Raw genomic sequence first — 18,855 nt, 5'->3', positions numbered from 1 at the left:
TATCTCAGTCCATCTGCTGAACTTTTCTAGATCCTGTTGCAGTAGCACACTGTCATTAAAAACCCTGCCAACCTTTGTATCATCTGCATACTTGGACCTTAAGTCTGATATACTTTCATCAATATCATTGATAAATACAGGCAACCCCCGTATAACACGATTTCGCTCTAACATGATCGATAAATTGTGGCAATCCTCACACAATACAGTACATCACAGTACATAGCATAATTTTGCTCTAACATGGTTTCAGAATTGTGGGAAATCTCACATAGCACGGTATTTTTGAGCTTTTGTGCTGGGAAAACCCTGTATTTATGTTATATGTAATTTTCAACGTTTCCATTCCTTTTTGTGAATCCCTGCTTGTTTACTTACTAGTCATTATCACCTTCATGGCATTTTCCTAAAGCATCCTTGGACTTCCCCTGAGTCCAAGGAAGCTCTCATAATTATGGCTCTCATAATATGGTTTATAGGCCAGTTGACCCAGTACCCTGTTGGCACTGGGTCAACTGGCCTATCTTGACTCTTAATTCTTCTATCTTCTGCTGAAGTCCTCTTTCCCAAGCTAGCGGTTCCTTCTGTTTTTGGTTCTTATGCTGCTGCTGCTGGTCTCTTGTTTATTTTCCATTAATTCTAGTAGCTGCTATGGCAGCACAGTATATGGCTGTGTGGATAGCCTCCAGCATTGCACCATTGTTGCCAAGGTAAAAAAAAAAAAAGTGCAGCCATTATCAACCCACTGCAGAATGGAAGCCTCCTCAGCAATTCATGCTGAGGGAAATGGACCATAATCTGCCACGCTGGTCCAGTGCGGGTTGGCAGATCGACCATATTCAGCAGTCAGGGACTTGAACCCCAGTCTACTCAAAGAGCGTGTGCTACTGCACTCCCGCTCCTGACCACTTGGCTGCGGAGGCCGTTTATCAAGGTAATGTGGCATTATTTGCCGATTGAGGTGGTCTGTTACTCTCCACAGGATTTTATTTGGCCTCTGCTTAGGTATCATGTGGGCTCTTGTGGGGGGTTCTTTCATTCGAATTCTGTTAGGGCCTTCTTCCACTCATCTTCTATTCTGGATATCATGACTTTGTCTCTTTCAACTTCAGCTACTCTGGGTTCTATTTCTTCTTGTTGTTCCTCCTCTTGTTCCATGGTATGCTGTTCCTCCTCTGGTTCCATATTGACCATATCCTTTGTGCTTTGTAGTTTATTGCTGGTGTCCTGCTTGATTTTTTCCAAGATGGCAGGAGCTATTAGGTTCTTCATGATGATGGTCCTTCTTTGGTCTGCTAATCGCTGTTCTGTGACCTGAATATCCAGGTATCGTTCCAACCATTTGGTATGTAGTCGCGACCTGTACATTGTCATATCGGTCTCTAGCCTGGTTATTTCATAGTATGCTCGCATGATGTATGTATTCACATGATGTATTGGTCCTTGAGGTTGTCACAGACATTCTCTCAGATATGCCAGACAAGCTGTACTTGCTACCTGGGAGTCTAAAACGCTGATGGCACTGATATTCGGATGACATTCAAGTCAAGTGGACCCAATTTCGGTGAAGACCGGACACTCTTTGACAGCCAAATCCTCTGCTTGCACCTTCACGATGGTGGGACTGTTAGTAATCCTGGATATAACCTCCATGCACAAGTACATGGTGGGTGACAACCCAGGCGTGAACCAACATAAACAGGAGTTGAGGTGTGGCGCCCAAACCACATGGAGGAGCGCCGCCCCTCTATGTTACCAGGCAGTACTGGGTGGTAGATGACTCTCATCAACCAGTGAAATACCACCACTTTGCTTATTGGAAGCTTGAAGTGGTGGAACCCATGTTTAGTCTCTAGAGCTAAGTTCCATTCAAACCCTTCCCTATCTCTTCCAACATGCAATATGATTGATGACTTTTGAGGTTATGATGAACGTCGTGGCGAGATATAATATATTCCTTACATTTTGAGGGTACAGCTCTAAAACGGTGTTCGCAGGCCAGTCACCAGTTAGTACACTGGACCGAACCTATTGGTAACTCTCTAGGAGGCTTCCGGATCAGCTAGTGTATAATCTTGCTACCTCTACTCTGCCAGATAGTGGCTGGAGGGAGTCCGAGTAGTGTGTATGCGGGGATCATTGTCGAGGCCACGTTATGTCAAGGATCTCGGTATATTCTTACCACGTGTACGCCATATCCAAAAATTTCATTACTTCATACAGCATGTCCAACTCACTTTTTCTTACTATTGAATACACCATGAATTGTCAAACTAATAGAGCAAGCTTATCTGCAAAAAGATCTAAACCTCCTAAGAACTTCCTAATTAATTTCACAAATATACATGGTCTCAATTCTAATCTCAACGATGTCCATTTCCACTTGCAGTCTGCCAAATCCCATGTACTTTTTCTGACAGAATCTCAGTTATCGGTTGATTCAACTACTGCTCATCTCAGATGCCCAAATTATTCGCTGTATGATTCCTTTCTTCTCAAAGGTGGTACTTGTGCATATGTCCGTTCCGATATTCCCTGTCAGAGACTTGGCAATTTGGAATCTCCTCTCTTTGATCTTCTCTGGCTTAAAATCTCTCTACCTCAGTGTGTCAAATTCATCTGTTGTCTCTACCGTTCTCCCAACTCCACTAATCACTTGGAGCTCTTTGACTTCCTCTCTTTGCAACTTGACTTTCTCCAGTCCAACTTTCCTAACAGTGAAGTAATTTTCCTTGGTGATTTTAATGTTCACAAATCCAGCTGGCTTCCGTTTTCTAGTCACACCGACCCAGCAGGTCGAGATGCTGAGGCTTTTGCAATTACTAATAACCTAGCACAGATTGTTCATTTACCTCCAAGAATACTGAACAATCCTAATCATACAGCCAACACGCTTGATCTTTTTCTCACAAACAACCCTTCTAAGTACATGGTCGAAGTGAGAGGTCCTTTAGGCACTTCAGATCACAACTTGGTGATTGTCTCTTCTCCAATGGAACCTTTATCTCATGGCTATTCCCAACCTCATGTTGTTTGGCATTACAAGAATGCAAAATGGGATGATCTGCGAGACTTCTTTTCTTCTTTTCCTTGGTCGGATTACTGTTTCAAAACTTCTGATGTCAACGTTTGCTCAGATTGTGTCAGTGAAATTATTCTTGCAGGAATGGAATCCTTTATCCCACACTCCAATTAAAAATCTCGTCCTTTATCTAAACCTTGGTTTTCCAATAAATGTGCTAAGGCTATTCAAGAGAAGAATGTTGCATTTCGTAATTAGCTTGTTTCCTTTCTTCAGTTTCATTTTCTGCCTACACCAAAGCTCGCAACAATTGTAAAGCAGTTATTAATCAGTCAAGACTAGAGTTTGAACAGGCTAACAGTAGAAAACTTGCTTCTTGTCCTAATGGTAGCCGAGCATTCTGGTCTCTTGCCAAAGCTATTGGACACAACTTTCGCCCATCTCTGCTCCCACCTCTGTCCAAACTAGATGGTTCTGTTGTCACTTCAGCCAAGGATAAAGCTGACCTGCTAGCATCCCATTTTTCTTCCAGCTCATATATTAATGATCTTGGTAAAACACCAGTCCCATCATGCTCCATTCAATGCCTCCTGTGGTCTTCCGTCAAAAGGATATAAGAAGGATTTTGCTGAATCTTGATACTAAGAAAGCTCCAGGTCCTGATGGTATTTCTCCACTTGTTCTCAAAACCTGTGCTCCTGAACAAACTTTTAATCCTTTTCCCCCTTTTTTTCACTTTCTTATTCCAAAGGTGTTTTTTCTTCTGCTTGGAAATTTGCTCATATCCAGCCAGTTCCTAAAAAGGGTGACAAATCCCTCCCATCCAATTATCGTCCCATTTCAGTTACTTCTACTCTTTCTAAAGTAATGGAGAAATCAATCAACCGCCAACTCTTAAACTACCTAGAAACCTTCTATCTGATCAACAATCGCCAGTATGGATTCCGTCAGTGTCGATCCACTGGTGATATTCTGGCTTATGTTACCCATTTATGGACTAATTCAATGGAAAGGTTCGGTGAAACACAATTAGTTGCACTTGACATCTCAAAGGCTTTCGATCGTGTTTGGCATAAAGGTCTCCTAAACAAGCTTCCATCTTTTGGTTTGCTAACTGTTTTTAGCAATTGGTTATCCAGTTTTCTCTCTGATCGCTCACTGAGGACGATGGTAGATGGCTGTCTGTCTTCTAACTTCTCCACTCATGCCGGTGTCCCCCAAGGTTCAGTTCTTTCCCCCACTCTTTTCCTCTTGTATATTAATGACCTTCTTCCATTGACTGGAAATCCTATCCATAGTTTTGCCGATGATAGCACATTGCATTTCACTTTCCATTTTGAGAAACCTTGTCCTACTCACTCAGCTTCAACTTCTCGAAAATCTGCTACCAATTCCTTTAATGCCGATCTTTAGGTAATTCTCCAGTGGGGCAAAGACAACTTAGTTGATTTCAACCTTTCTAAAACTCAGTCTTGTCTTATATCTCGCAAAAAGGATTCTTCTGCTTCTATGCTTATCTTTAGTGACACTCCGATTTCTAGGAAAATGATATATCTCTTTTGGGGATTATCCTGACTTCTGATCTCTCTTGGCACAAGCACATTACAAATATTGCTTCCTCTGCATCTAAAAAACTTGGTTTTTTCTTTCGCTCTCGGCATTACTTTTCTTCCAAACAGCTCCTTGCTCTGTATAAATTGCAAATCCACCCTGCCATGGAATATTGTTCCCACATCTGGGGTGGTGCCCCCAAAACGTCTCTCAGGCTTCTTGATTCCATTCAGAAGAGGGCAGTTAGGTTAATTAATGATTCATCTCTAACAGAGTCTCTCCACTCGCTTTCTCATAGACGTACTGTTTCTGCTGCATGCCTCTTTTACAGATACTTCCATGGGCACTGTTCTTCTGAATTGGCTTCTATAATTCCCGCTCTCTCTTTCAAAACAGTCCGAACATGTGCCGCCGCCAGCCAACATCCATTTACTGTCCAACTTCAAACCCACAGAACCAATTTTTCATCTTCCTCATTTATTCATTCAACTTCCGTTTTCTGGAACAACCTTCCTTCATACGTATTTCCTGAAAATTACAATCTACAGAAGTTCAAGTCCAATGTCAACAAATATCTTCTTTCGTGTTCTCAACCTCCAACCCAAGCACCGTACTAAGTACTATAGGTTCTAATACCTCTCGTGTTTGGGGTTCACATAAAAAAAAAAAAAAAATTCATTTCAATGCTTCACTTCATTCGTTGGCGTTTTCTTCCTTCCTGGGTAGGCAGTAGTGCAGTTGCGCAGGAAGCACTTCCAGTTGGTGGGGCTGGATGGTCTTGCCCTTCTCTTGTGGTAGCCTTAGGGAGGACAGCACCACTTGCTCCACTGTCTTGCTCGAGAGACTGTCTCCAACTGTTCGAACCGACCCCTCTGCCTAAAGCCTGAACACGAGTGACTTTATCCTGCACTACACTCGATGCAGTATTAAGAATATTCTCTGCGACATCATCCATCAATGGAGGTGGACTTGTTTAGCTTTGGCTTATGTCCAGTGGTTTATTTTATTTATTTTTAGTTCTCACGAGTGACAACGTATGGCGCCACTATCTACCTCAGCCATCACTCCAACCTTGGGGAATGTAAGTCCAATGGGTAACTTTCGCAATGTTTTTTTTTTTTTTTTTATCATCATTTAATAATATTATTATTATAATATTGGTCTCCCAGCATAATAAGCCGTATTCGCTTCCACCAAGGTGGGATTCAAACCCGGGTGCATCAGGCCGGTAGTCCGGTGTCTTAACCACTGGGCCATCTTGGGGGCCAAATTGATTGACAAGGCTCTCATCATATATTCCCTCCTATCGTGTCTGGGCAGAATTGCAGACACTTTTAAATTTACCCTAACATTGGCAATTTTTTTTCGGGCATTGACCTGTACTTGTTATGTAAATCTGCAGATCTCTTACTCTTAATGTCATTAGTACCAACATGTACAACAGTATCACCTTTTGTGCACTTAAAAGATGATATCTGCCCTACAACGTCATCATCTTTTGCCCCTGGCAGACATACTCTGGTCCTTTTCCACCTATCCTTGTTGCATGATATATTTCCCATCTCCCTGACAATAGAGTCACCGACAATAACTAGTTCCTGTGGGACCAGCGCATTCTGCCTTGGAGATTGCTTCTGTGTTGCCTGATGCACAGGAGTGAGCTCTGGCCTTCAGTTGGTCAGCTGAGAGCTAGATGGGGGCCCCTCATATTAATTTCTTTGAGGGGATCTACCCTACACCTCAAACTCTCATAGACACCCATCAGAACACTGAATTAATGCCTAATATTTTTTAACGCTGAGTTAATGCCTAATTTACTCTAGCACTTAACACACACAAAGACATCCTCCTTGGCTAGATCATGTCCTGTTCTAGACAGGTCTGCAAACATTTCACATTTTGCACATTGTTTTAGACTGTGATGCATTGGAGAATCACCCCCTTCAGTTCTCCCGTGAGCCACAGCACTCTGGCTATTCTGTGAGCGCTGCTTTAGGTCATGATTCCGTTTACCATGATTCTGTTAAGTATAATTTAATTAACAATGAACTTTAATAATATTAATAAATTTTACTGATTAATTATTAATACTATAGTAATCTAACAGATTTCTAATAAAGTCTACATTTTTCACTATCTAGTTTTACGTTAACCTAATGCTATTCTGTATCACCTAATTGTAATTTGGGTCTTACAGGCTCATATCCCATGAGCCTGTAAGACCCAGATTTCTAGGACAGTGGTTTTCAACCAGGGTGCCACAACAACATTTCAGGGGTGCCACGCAATTTTGGTTTAAGTTACTTAAACTTATTATTATTTTTAAAATTTATATGTTTATTTCATTATAAAAAGGTGTACAGTATCTTTTTAATTTTGTGGTGATCTGTAATTGATGTTTAGTTAAGTACCTCTATATAAAGAATAAAATTATTATATACTGTATATATATAATTTGTATTATGAAAAATAATTTTTTGTAATAACTATCATATAACACACACACACACACACACACACACACACACACACACACACACACACACACACACACACACACACACACACACACACACAGATCTAACAGGCAGAAAATTGAGTAGAGGTGCCGCAAAATAAAATAAATTACTTAGTGGTGCCATTATTAAAAAAAGGTTAAAAAGCACTGTTTTAGGGTCTTACAGGCTCATGGGATAGTGTTTATAACTTCCAGGGAGAAAGTTGTGGTCCCTCATTTTGAGGGTTAAAACATCAGTTCCCCCCCTACTGCAGAGTGGATTAGTGTACCGTATTTCATGCCACGATTGCACTGGCTGCTACATTGGGGAAACCGGCAAAAGACTCGGTAATTGGGTCTCTGAGCATGAGAAAGTTATCCATTTGGCAGAAGTGTATCACTCAGCGATTGCTGAGCACTTCTGGTCTAACCAGCACGACATCAATCCATGCCGCGATGTCAAGATTATTGACCAATGCTGCCACTGCCATTGACGTGTCTGGTTGGAATTTCTCCATATCTCATATTGTAGTGGTTCTTTTAACTGGAACAGAGGATGTTGCATCAACCCCATCACTGAGGCAACCATCCTCCTAGCTGACAAATGTTGGCGCTCAGAGCATTCCCAAGCATTGCAGCTACAACAGCAAGCCTCCACGTCAGCTAGCTAATTGTTGCAAGCACCTATAGCACACAGTTTTCACCATGCATGACCACCATGACATGCACATGATATTCTGTATTTTTACAATAACAGTCACAACTGAAGAAGGGTGTCCTCCATTCGAAAGCTTTTGTGCTTATTACTTTTGTTTTTGGTTCCTAACCTAGTTTATTAAATGGAATTTTAACTACAACCTGTTTACTTTTAGCATGAATCCTGGGTATGTAGGCCTTTTTTTCACTTACTATCTGGTTTTGTGGAGGTTGATATTTTGAATAAATGTAAGAAATATTAGTAAATTATTTGAGGCAATGTACAGATGAGTTGGGTAATGTGTTTTTTTTTTTTTTTGCTGATGCTGTATAAGTTTTCTTCGTTGCATTATTTACTACTGTTAATATTAATACTAATTCCAAGATCCAAACAAAGGTCAGGACCCATAGTTGCTGAACTCTGTAGGTTTGACTGTGTTGTAGTTCTTATTGGTAAAAAGAGAGAAGACTAAAAAGGAGGGGACACACATTAGGAATTATAATTACAGCAGACTCTTGATTTACTGGGAAGCAGATTAACCGGGACACTTCAAGACTTGAAATTAAAAAAAAAAAAAAAAAAAAATCAACCTGAAATCATCAAATTCAAGTAATAACTAGAATAGATATAAACAGATGTTTTGCAAGTCATAAATGAGCAACAAGAAGCAGCATTATAAGTCGTAATTAGGAGATTATAATGCCTATTATCTTGCAACCCCCGTCACTAAAAAAAAAAAAGAGAGAGAGAGAAGAAATGTTTAGTTTGTTTTAGTGTGTCATGTCGATTGTTGTGTTCTGTCGCACCGCAAAAGGAAATTTTGTTTCGTTATTTATGTCAGCAATGTCGGAATTTTTTTTTATAGTAACTATTTTTTTTTTTTTTTTTTTTATTTAGAAATTGCAAAAATGATGAGCAAATGCAAGAGAATTAAACAAAAACTTGAAATTATTCAAAAGTTTGAAAACGGTGCACCCGTTGAATCTCTAAAGAACCATTGTAATGTTGGTGACCAAACCATACGCATCATTTTAAAAAGATAAAGGGAAGCTAAATAAAAGGTCGATTTTAAATTTAATGATTTAAAATTGACATTGTAAAAAATAAAGGGAAGCATCGTATTGGACATATGAGTAGTATGTGGTAATTTTTTTCGTTGTTTTATCTATCGCCATACTTTTACGTAGGTTGCTGAACATTTTTCGATACAGTAAGTCCCTGATTTACGTAGTTGGGACTTACGTTACGTTTTTTATATGACTGAAGATTTCAGTGAAGGGGACAAACACATTTCACTATAATAACTTAAAAACCCACAGAATTCTGGCTATTGGTATTATCACAAATGCAATAAGATCGAGTTTACTACGTGTTTATGATGAGATGCACTAACAGAAAAGCCTAGTAATCCAGAAAGTGCAAATTGTTTTTATTGTTTTATGGCAGTGACCTCCAGAAACGAGCTTTAGTAAAATGTGAGCTCGTAACTCAAAAAATTTTTTTTAGCTGGTGCACCATAAGCCTCAGGCTTCCTTGCACTATATGGCTAATAATAATAAAACTGAAAACTACTGCTGTCAGTCGAAGTAGCCATAATGGTACCACTCACGGTGTGCTCTTTCCATGTCTGGAGAATTTCTCCATAATCTTCTGCCTGCAGGTTCGAGGCCATTATAGCATCTAGGGAATACCCTCTCTACAGCTGCCATCCCCTGAATCTTTTCATATGCAATAATGGAAGCATAGACACAACCAGGTAGCCAGGATAATACATCAGAAGCTAGTAAGGAAATAGCAGTTGATCAAAGAAAGTGTTAGTTAGTTATTTGGATTTTAGGAGCATTAGCAACTAAGGTCATATTGCTCCGGGGATATGCGGTGGTCATTCCCTGACCTTTCCGCATCCTCCGTATTTGGTGGTGACAGGCTCGAACCCCGGTCTAATCAAGAAGCATGTGCTACACACTGCTGCTTCTTCCGACCTGGCTACGGAGGCACCTAAAGAAAGTGTACCGTACTACAAGTATGATCCCCAGGCAGTACTAGAGACCACAACTCACAAGCTGTACTGGGACCATGCCATATGGATAGGACAATCCCACACAACAGACCGGACATAACCCTTGTGGACAAGATGGAAAAGGCTACCTGTCTGATTGACATAGCAGTACCCAACACTGGCAACCTGCAGAAAACCCATGGGGAAAAAATCAAGGAGTACACTAACCTAAGACAGGAGATCAAAGAGATGTAGCATATGCAACAAGTAATGACCATCCTGATCATCGTGTCAACCACAGGTATAGTGCCAAAGGCCCTACATAACAGCCTAACAGCAATAGGTCTTCCAGCGAACACCTACAAGGAACTCCAGTCGCAATCCTGAACACCTGTAGGATAGTTAGAGAGTTCCTCGACCAACAGTAACACCAGACATAACAACAACCACCCTGTGTACTTCGTAGCAATACCCTCACAAGTTGGAACCCCCAATCAGGGAGAATAATAATAATAATAATAATAATAATAATAATAATGAGTTTTTGCCTTAAACCCTGTGAAGTTCTTTTCAGAAAGTTTAATTTTGACTGTTATCATGTTGCCGACTAAGAGAATAAGTGACAGCAGTACTAGTAAATCTATCAAGAAAAGGAAAGCGATTGAGTTGGATCAGAAAATTAAAATAATGATATATGAGAATGGCCAAACATTAACAATTATCGCCCAGAATTCAGATTTGTCAATGGCAATGGTGAATACAATAAAGGAGAAAGACAGAATACGAGAAGCGGTCAGTACCAATAAAGGTCAACTATAATAACCAAGACTATGAAATATATACCAGTTTTTACAGTACAATAACGCATTTTTTCTTCCTTTTATGTTTTCTTTTCTTATGTGCCACTCCAGCTACTTCACCGCTGTCCCCGGATTGTTCTTATTTGAACTAATTAAAAATATATAAGTATTTTTCTATATTTATAACTAATATATAAAAAAATATATAACTAATTAATTGAAAAATATATAACTATTTTTCTTCATTCTTCTGAGCATATTATGAGGTTTTTGTAATTTTTGCATCATCATCATCAGCCATTTTCAATCCACTGCAGGATGAAGGCCTCTCCAGCAACTTTCCAGTTCCTTCTGTTTTGAGCACTGGCCATCCATTTACTACTCAAAAACTCATGAATTTCATCTATCCATCTCTGCCTTTGTCTTCCAGGTTTTCTTCTAGCTCCTCTTGGGTACCATTCTGTTATTTTCTTAGGCCATCTGTCATCATGTCTTCTAGCTATGTGTCCTGCCAAGACCATTTTAGTTCTTTAGTTTTGATAAGAATGTCCTTTACTTGAGTTTGCCGCCTAATCCATGTGTTTCTCTTCTTATCTAACAGTCTGATTCCCAATATAATTCGTTCCATTCTTCGCTGTGTAGTTCTTAGCTTCTCTTCCATTCTTTTGGTGAGTGCCCAAGTTTCACTTCCATAAGTCATGGTGGGGAGTATACATTGATTCATTATTTTACGTTTCAGACAAACTGGGATATTGCTCTGCAGTATGTGACTATATTTCCTGAATGCTATCCATCCAAAATTTATTCTTCTCTTGACTTCCAGCCATTTATCATTATTACAGCTAATAACTTGCCCCAGATAAGTATATGACTCCACCTTTTCAATTACTGCTCCTTCAATCATTATTTCCCTTTCCGTGGCATACTTGTTCATCATTACTTTTGTTTTAGCCATATTCATCTTTAGTCCAAAATCCTTACTAACTGTGCATAACTGATTAAGATTTTCCTCTAATTCTTTGGGATCGTGGCTTATGACCACAATGTCATCTGCAAATCGTAAATGGTTTAGGTACTCTCCATTCACATTGACTCCTTTCTGCGACCAGTCTAATCTTCTGAAAGCTTCCTCAAGGGCAGCAGTAAACAGCTTCGGAGATATTGTGTCTCCTTGTCGAACTCCTTTCTCGATTTTAAATTTCCTACTGTCTTTGTCTAGTCTAATAAAGGATGTAGCACTCTCATATATTTTCTTCAAAATCATAATATATGGAGTATCTATGCCTTGTCTTTCCAGTGCCCCAAACATTGCCTTATGCTGTATGGAGTCAAATGCCTTTTCATAATCCACAAATGCCAGGCATAATGGTGTTTTATATTCATTTGCTTTCTCCATTAGCTGTGATATTACGTGAAGGTGATCCATAGTTGAGAATCCTGTCCTAAAGCCAGCTTGCTCTTTCGGTTGATTCTCATCAAGTATTCTTTCTAATCTGTTAGTAATGACTCTTGTGAACAACTTGTAGATATGGGATAACAAGCTAATTGGTCTATAATTTCCAATTTCTGATTTATCTCCTTTTTTTATGCAGCAAAACTATGATTGCATTATTCCACTGCTTAGGCGTCACACCTTTTCTAATGCACTTTGTGAAGAGCCTTGCCAGTTTTTGTGTTATGTCTCTTCCTCCCAATTTTAACAACTCTACAGTAACTTCATCTTCCCCCGGGGCTTTCCGATTCTTCATTTTATTCAATGCATGTTCTACCTCATCAGGAAGAATATCGGGTATGTCGTATGTGTTGCTACTTTGCAATCCATCTTCCCCACTGCTGGTATCATTCCCTCGCTCCTTGTATAATTCTCTATAGTAGTCTTCTGCTATTTGAATTATGCCTTCTCTGCTGTTTATAAGTACACCATTGCTATTCTTCAGTTTCAGTATCATTTGTCTTTGTGTATTACTGCTCATGGCTGCTGATTTCAACCTTTGTTTTCCCTTAATGCTTGTTCTACTTTTCTTGTGTTAAATCTTCTTATGTCCTCTCTGAGTCTCTTTCTAATGGCTTTGCATAACTCAGTATACTCAATTTTCTCCCTGTCAGTGTTTTTCTTGCTCCTCATCAAGGATATAGTAGCAATATTTTATTAGTCATTCCCGAGTTACGTAAAACTCGACTTACATAAGAAGTCCTGGAATGTACATTGGGAACTTGCTGTATTTTTGGATTAACTGGGAAATCGATTATCCAGGAATATTTTTTTACCATCTATCCTGGAAAATCGAGAGTCTATTGTACTTAGTTGTGGTGTGTACTATAAAATTTAATTCTGAAAATGATGGATATTATTATTATTTTCTCATCCATTTCATAAAATACAAGTAGCTGGTCTTTCAATATGTAATAATCCAGCTATTTGCTATTATATGTATAAAGCTGATCCGTGAGCAATCCATCATTATTAAAAAAAATTCACTTTCATTTATTATTATTTTTATTGTTAGCAGTACTTACAGCAAATGATGCAAGGAAGCAAGGTTGTACAGCATCAGCCAAAAAAAAAAAAAAAAACACTGCCCACGTCATCTGTCCATCCCAGCTAATAATATATCTAATTTTTCCTTAAATTTATCAAAACCACTCACTTTTCACAATTTCAGATGATAGTTTGTTCCAAAAATCAGTTAGTTTCTGATTTTTGAAACAAATGGAAAGCAAATTTGAGCACATTTATCCTGCAGTCATCCGTTTTCAGTTATGTTTTCCTTGTGTGTATTGTCTGAGAAAGAGTAAGAATACCATCATCCTTAAGTTTACTCAATCCATTTAAAGCTTTAAATACTTCAATCAGTTCTCCTTATAAGTCTTTTGTGGTGAGAATACCCTTTTGTGTTCTTGACTATTCTGGTTGCTCTTCTTTGCACTCATTTCAAGAGATCCACATTTTTCTTAAAATGAATCTTCCAGACCTGTATTCAACGGTCATGATGCAGGCTAACCATTGCCTTATAGATTGATATAATAATTACTGCCTTGTTCTTACTGGCAAAGTTCTGTTTATCACTGACAGAACATCATGATCTGTTCTTACAGCCTGTCTGCACTACTCAGAGAATTTTATATCAGGCTATATGATTACCCCTAAGTCTCACTATGGTGCTACTTAATTGATATGTTATTATTGTTATTATTATTATTATTAGCCATATAGGGTAAGGAAGCCTGAGGCTTTTGCTGCACCAGCCAAAAAAAAAAAAAAAAAAATCCTGAGTTACCCTGAGAGAGAGAGAGAGAGAGAAGAACAGAGTCAGAAGTAGAAGGGAATCATCAAGGAAGAGAAGGAATAATGATATTCAGCTCAGAACCCTGTGTGTGCCAAGCCCATACTCACCAGATGTGAGCCCTGGGATTCTGCAAATTGCAGTGTCTGGAAACTAGGCACTTGTGGGGGAAGAACTGATTGAGGTGTTTAAGGCATTAAATGGATTGAATAAATTAAATTGGATGGCATCCTTACTGTTGCTTAGATGACACATAAGAGGACATAAATTTAAATTGAAAAAGGAAGGTTCTAGGTTAGATGTGAGAAAATTTGCTTTCAGCCAGAGAGCGAGTGAGTGATTGTTGGACAGAACTCCCATATGTTTGCTTCCATTTCCTCTGTTACTTCATCATAATTGTTAATGAGATTCGTCAGACAGGATCCTTCACCCCCTCAGCAAGTCCATGCTGTGATTTCCATATAATTCCATTCCTGTTAAGATGATTGATCCTGCATTAGAATTGTTTATGAAGGACTCTTTTATCAAGGACAATTCATTGCTGAAATGAAAAAAGCTTTCCTATATTCATACATAAAAAGTAAGTTTAAATTAGAAAAATGACTGCAGAAAATTATGAGATAATATAATGAAAATACATAGTTAATTATGCAGTTTCATTACATGATTAATTATGCATTTTTGATATTGTTTGTCTTCATTGTTTCTTATGGGCTTTAACTGTGTTCTTTTGTAAAAATAAAAAGATAATCAAATTACATACATATACAAGTCTTTTTTATATATTAATTTACATTTATTTATTATAGAATGAAGATTCAGGACAGTACAAGTGTATAGCTAGTAATGATTTTGGGGCTGCAGAAGGGACAGCTATGCTGATAATTCGAAGCAAGCCTTCCTTTATTGTGGAACCACGAAACGTAACTATTGATCTTGGCGATTCATTGGCATTAGACTGTAAAGCTACTGGTGAACCAGAACCAGTTGTTGGATGGAGCAAAAATCAACATCCATTAGTACTTCAGAAACGATCGATGGTTCTTGCTAATAATACTTTGAAAATTATTGCCATTCAACTTTCTGATGAAGGACTTTATTCCTGCACAGCAAACAATTCTCTTGGCTATATAATTTCTAATGCTGTGGTTCATGTCAGAGGTAGGTAGCTGCCGTGCTGTTGAATATTATGTTTATATGTTGGTCTCTTATTTCACAGAATTATCCTTAATAACCGATAGCTCCATTGCTTTATTAGATTTGATATTAAGACAATGAAGCATTGATATTTGTGGTAATAGAGGGAAAAAGGAATACTCCCAATGTTCCTTTAGGTGGTGATAGTTTTATTTTAATAAAACACGACAAGTTGTAGAGTAACTCTGTTTAATGCTGCCTTATATTTGCTTACAATTATGTTCACTGGTTAGAATATTTGTTCTTTCTTGAGCTGGAAAGTGCAAAATGTTATTTGAAATCATCAGTTTTTCATTAAAGTCAACAGATCTTGCCATTCCAGTAAAATGGATTTTCAGGATATGCTGATTGTTCAAAATTTAAACGTCTGTGTTCATGGCATAAAGTTGTAGATAGAGTCAAAATCTTGGAATTCCTGATGAGATGGTGTCCTAGACAGGTGTATCGAGAGCTAGTGTGGCCCCGATGCAAAGTGCACGACAGCACCCCCTCGTGTTTGTATGTGTAATGCAGACACCCGTTGGAAAGTGCATGATGGCCGCATGTGTTTTTGTGTGCATATGGTGTGAAGATTAAAAAGAAATGAGAAATGAAATTTATATGTTAAATAATGAAATTTATTTAACATATAATAAATCAGTCAGATAAAAATTAATAAAATAACATCTTTATTTTAAGTTTGGGATTTTTTCCAATTATTTAAATACTTAAAAATGTAATATTAAGGTCTGAGTCAGGCCCCCTTGAAGAAATGCAGGATCTCTAGCCCCCTAATCCCTCCACTTCTTATTGGGCCTAGCTCCAGAAGATAAAATTCTGCCATATTCTGAGGACTTTGCATTTAGCTTGCACTTGTTTTGTTTTATTTTTTCCCCCAATTTAATATTGGAACATTAAAATTGGAACTAATTAAGTGCTTTCTAAGTAACTGGCAAGGGAAACTTGCAAAACAGAAATGTTTTGCAAGTTTTTAGGATATTTGTTTTTCAAAGTTTTTAGGATATTTGTTTTTAGGATATTTGTTTTTAGGATATTTGTTTTGCAAGTTTTTAGGATATTTGTTTTGCTGAGACAAAAATGTCTCAGCAGTTTCTCAGAATATATATATATATATATATATATATATATATATATATATATATTCTGAGAAACTGCTGAGACATTTTTGTCTGCCTTGCATGGCAGTTACTTGATCAGTGCAAAAACCAGTATTATTTGTAGATGTCAAGTAATATTGGCATCTTCAAAATTTGAAGAAATGCAAACCAAACATAAATTCCTAAAAATATAAAGGAATGAATTTTTTCGAAAATTAGAGACTCATTTATTTTTAGAAGTTTTAATTGTTTTTATGTGGGATAACCACATTTAAGGCCTGATATTACAGGATCAATAAAAATTTTGAAATACTTCCAGTCCAGAGATGTCCTAATCAAAATAGTTCCCTTAAAATACCCTGGATGGCTCTTAAAGCTTACAACCTTTAGTGGGCTACTAGTATCCATAACTCTGAATTACAGAATGGATATAGGTCAAAACTTAGGTCTCTTCTAACAGACTTCTTCAAATATCTTGTGGTATATAGTAGCTTATTACAAAGCTTTCCTTCAATATTCAGTTGTTTTTTTTTTTTATCTCAGAAGGTAATATTGTCATGATATACTGCCCAGTGTCTCAACTCAACTAACTGGGGGAAGGGGAGGATTTGAAGCCTTGTGTTTCCTTATGAGATGGTGTTCCCTGAGGAGGTGAAATTCTGCTATATTTTGGGGAATTTACATGTGGCTTGCATTTATTTTATTTTATTTTTATTATTTTTTTTATTTTTCAGGTTTGATATTTAATCTATTTCAGTGAATGATGTCTGTTCCTGGTATTTGAATATTAGCATAGGAAACTGTTAAATCTGATACGTTTTACAAAAAAATCATTGTTTTCCAATCTGGAAATATTATATTGATTATCAATATACAGTTGATGCCTTCTTATCTGGCATGATTGGAACCAGTAGTTGGTTGGTTAATTGAAAGTTAAAGTGGAAAATCATAAAAAAGTATACATATGTACATACCTCAGAATCAGGCTGTTCAATATGATATAAAGCTGTATCTAGGGTTTATTTATCTTATTTTTGTTACACAGAGCATTAAAATTATGATAAATGAATTAGCTTTCGGCTGGGTGGCAGCCTTCATCAGATTAAAATACTTTGAATGGCAGTTAGAATAGAGATGCACTGCCAGGATGGTACGTGAGACACGTGGTTAATTGTTTGTTGATGTTTGTGGCTGTGACGTATGGTGGTGACGTGGCCAGCGTTTGTCTATGGACAGAATTACTGCTTCTGTGATGGGGTTAAGTTGACAACCACTGTTCCTGTTCAACGAGGTATCCGAGCATTTTATACTTAACGATTCCAACCAGGTGCGCCTTAGGTAATGGTGGGACTTGTCTACAACCACGACATCGCGGTGTGGGTCGATGTCGTGGTGGGTTGTCCAGACATGCTCGGCAATAGCTGAGTGTTCTACATCCGCCAAACGGATCGCCCTTTTATGTTCTGAGAGGCGTTTCTCGAGACGACGACCAGTCTCTCCAAAGTAGCAGCTCGTGCAGTCACGGCAAGAGATGCGATAGACCACACCACTCTGTAGAAGGGTGGGGACAGGTGTTTTTATGTTGGAAAGGAGAGAACGCAGTTTCTTGCCTGGGAGTTGGATGCACTTCACCCCATGCGATCTTAGGATTCTACCGATCTGCTGTGACAGGTTGGGGTAGTATGGGATGAATGCCCTCGTGGAAGACTCGTCACTGTTGGCGTTGCTGTTGGTCGTCACGTTGTCGCGTGCTTGTAGATCACATCTGTTAAGGACATCGATGGGGTAGCCACACCTCGTAAGGTCTACTTTGACTCTGGTGATCTCTTTGTGCCTTTCATCTGCAGAGCTGGAGTGTGTCCAGGCGCGAGTTAGCAAGGTTCGGGCGGTTGAGAGGAGGTGGCCCCGTGTGTGTGCTGACTGGAAGTTGGTAAATTGGCCAGCACACATAGGCTTACGATAAACCGTTGTCTTCAAGCATGTGTCTTCGCGCCGGACAAGTGTATCTAGGTATGGTATAGAGTTGTTCGACTCCAGCTCAACCGTGAATTTTATGAAGGGTGACAGTGAGTTGAGGTGGGTTAGGAGTCGCTGACTTGAGTCTCTAGGGATCACTACGAACACATCGTCTACGTAGGGACACCAAAAGGCGATGTGATCCGGTGCGTGTGTAAACGCACGTCCCTCTAACTCCTCCATCACGATGTTTGCTGTGACCGAGCTGACAGGGGAACCCATGGCTGTGCCATGTATCTGCTGGTAGATTGAACCATTAAACATGATTGCACCCCCTGTTAAGCACAGTCTGAGGGCGACGGAAATGTCATCAGGTGTCAGCTTAGTTCTGTCGCTGAGGGTTCCATCATTGTCCAAGAGTTGTTTTGCGCAAGAGATGGCAAGTTCCACAGGGATGGAGGTAAAGAGTGATACGACATCGAACGATGCCATGACTTGATCTTGCGAGATGGATATAGTGCGGATCCTTTCTATGAACTCAACACTGTTGGAGACGGTGTAGGTGGTCTTGCCAACTAGAGGAGAAAGAAGTCTCGAGACAAATTTAGACAGCTCGTAAGTCGGTGATCCACAGCAGGATACAATAGGTCTTAGTGGCGTGCCTTCTTTGTGCACTTTCGGCAGGCCGTAAAACCGTGGGATCTGACACCCGGAGGCACGGAGGTGATTACGGGTTGACTGTGTGATTTTCCCTT

General features: G+C 38.9%; 1 protein-coding gene across 1 annotated transcript in view; it reads left to right on the top strand.

Annotated features, from left to right (window-relative positions):
* The window catches only part of LOC150087903 (hemicentin-1-like), a 1,496,027-nt gene that overhangs the window by 1,102,146 nt on the left and 375,026 nt on the right, over nucleotides 1-18,855 (top strand). The window contains exon 58 of the mRNA XM_090369959.1: nucleotides 14,660-15,011. Within this exon, the coding sequence (XP_090226085.1) occupies nucleotides 14,660-15,011 (352 nt within the window). The remainder of the gene's footprint in view (nucleotides 1-14,659; nucleotides 15,012-18,855) is intronic.

Source organism: Mastigoproctus giganteus, chromosome 3, assembly GCF_048544385.1.
Source record: "Mastigoproctus giganteus isolate SK-2022 chromosome 3, ASM4854438v1, whole genome shotgun sequence".
NCBI lineage: Eukaryota > Metazoa > Arthropoda > Arachnida > Uropygi > Thelyphonidae > Mastigoproctus > Mastigoproctus giganteus.
Note: the sequence above shows the minus strand (reverse complement) of the source record. Positions and strands in the feature narration are given on the sequence as shown.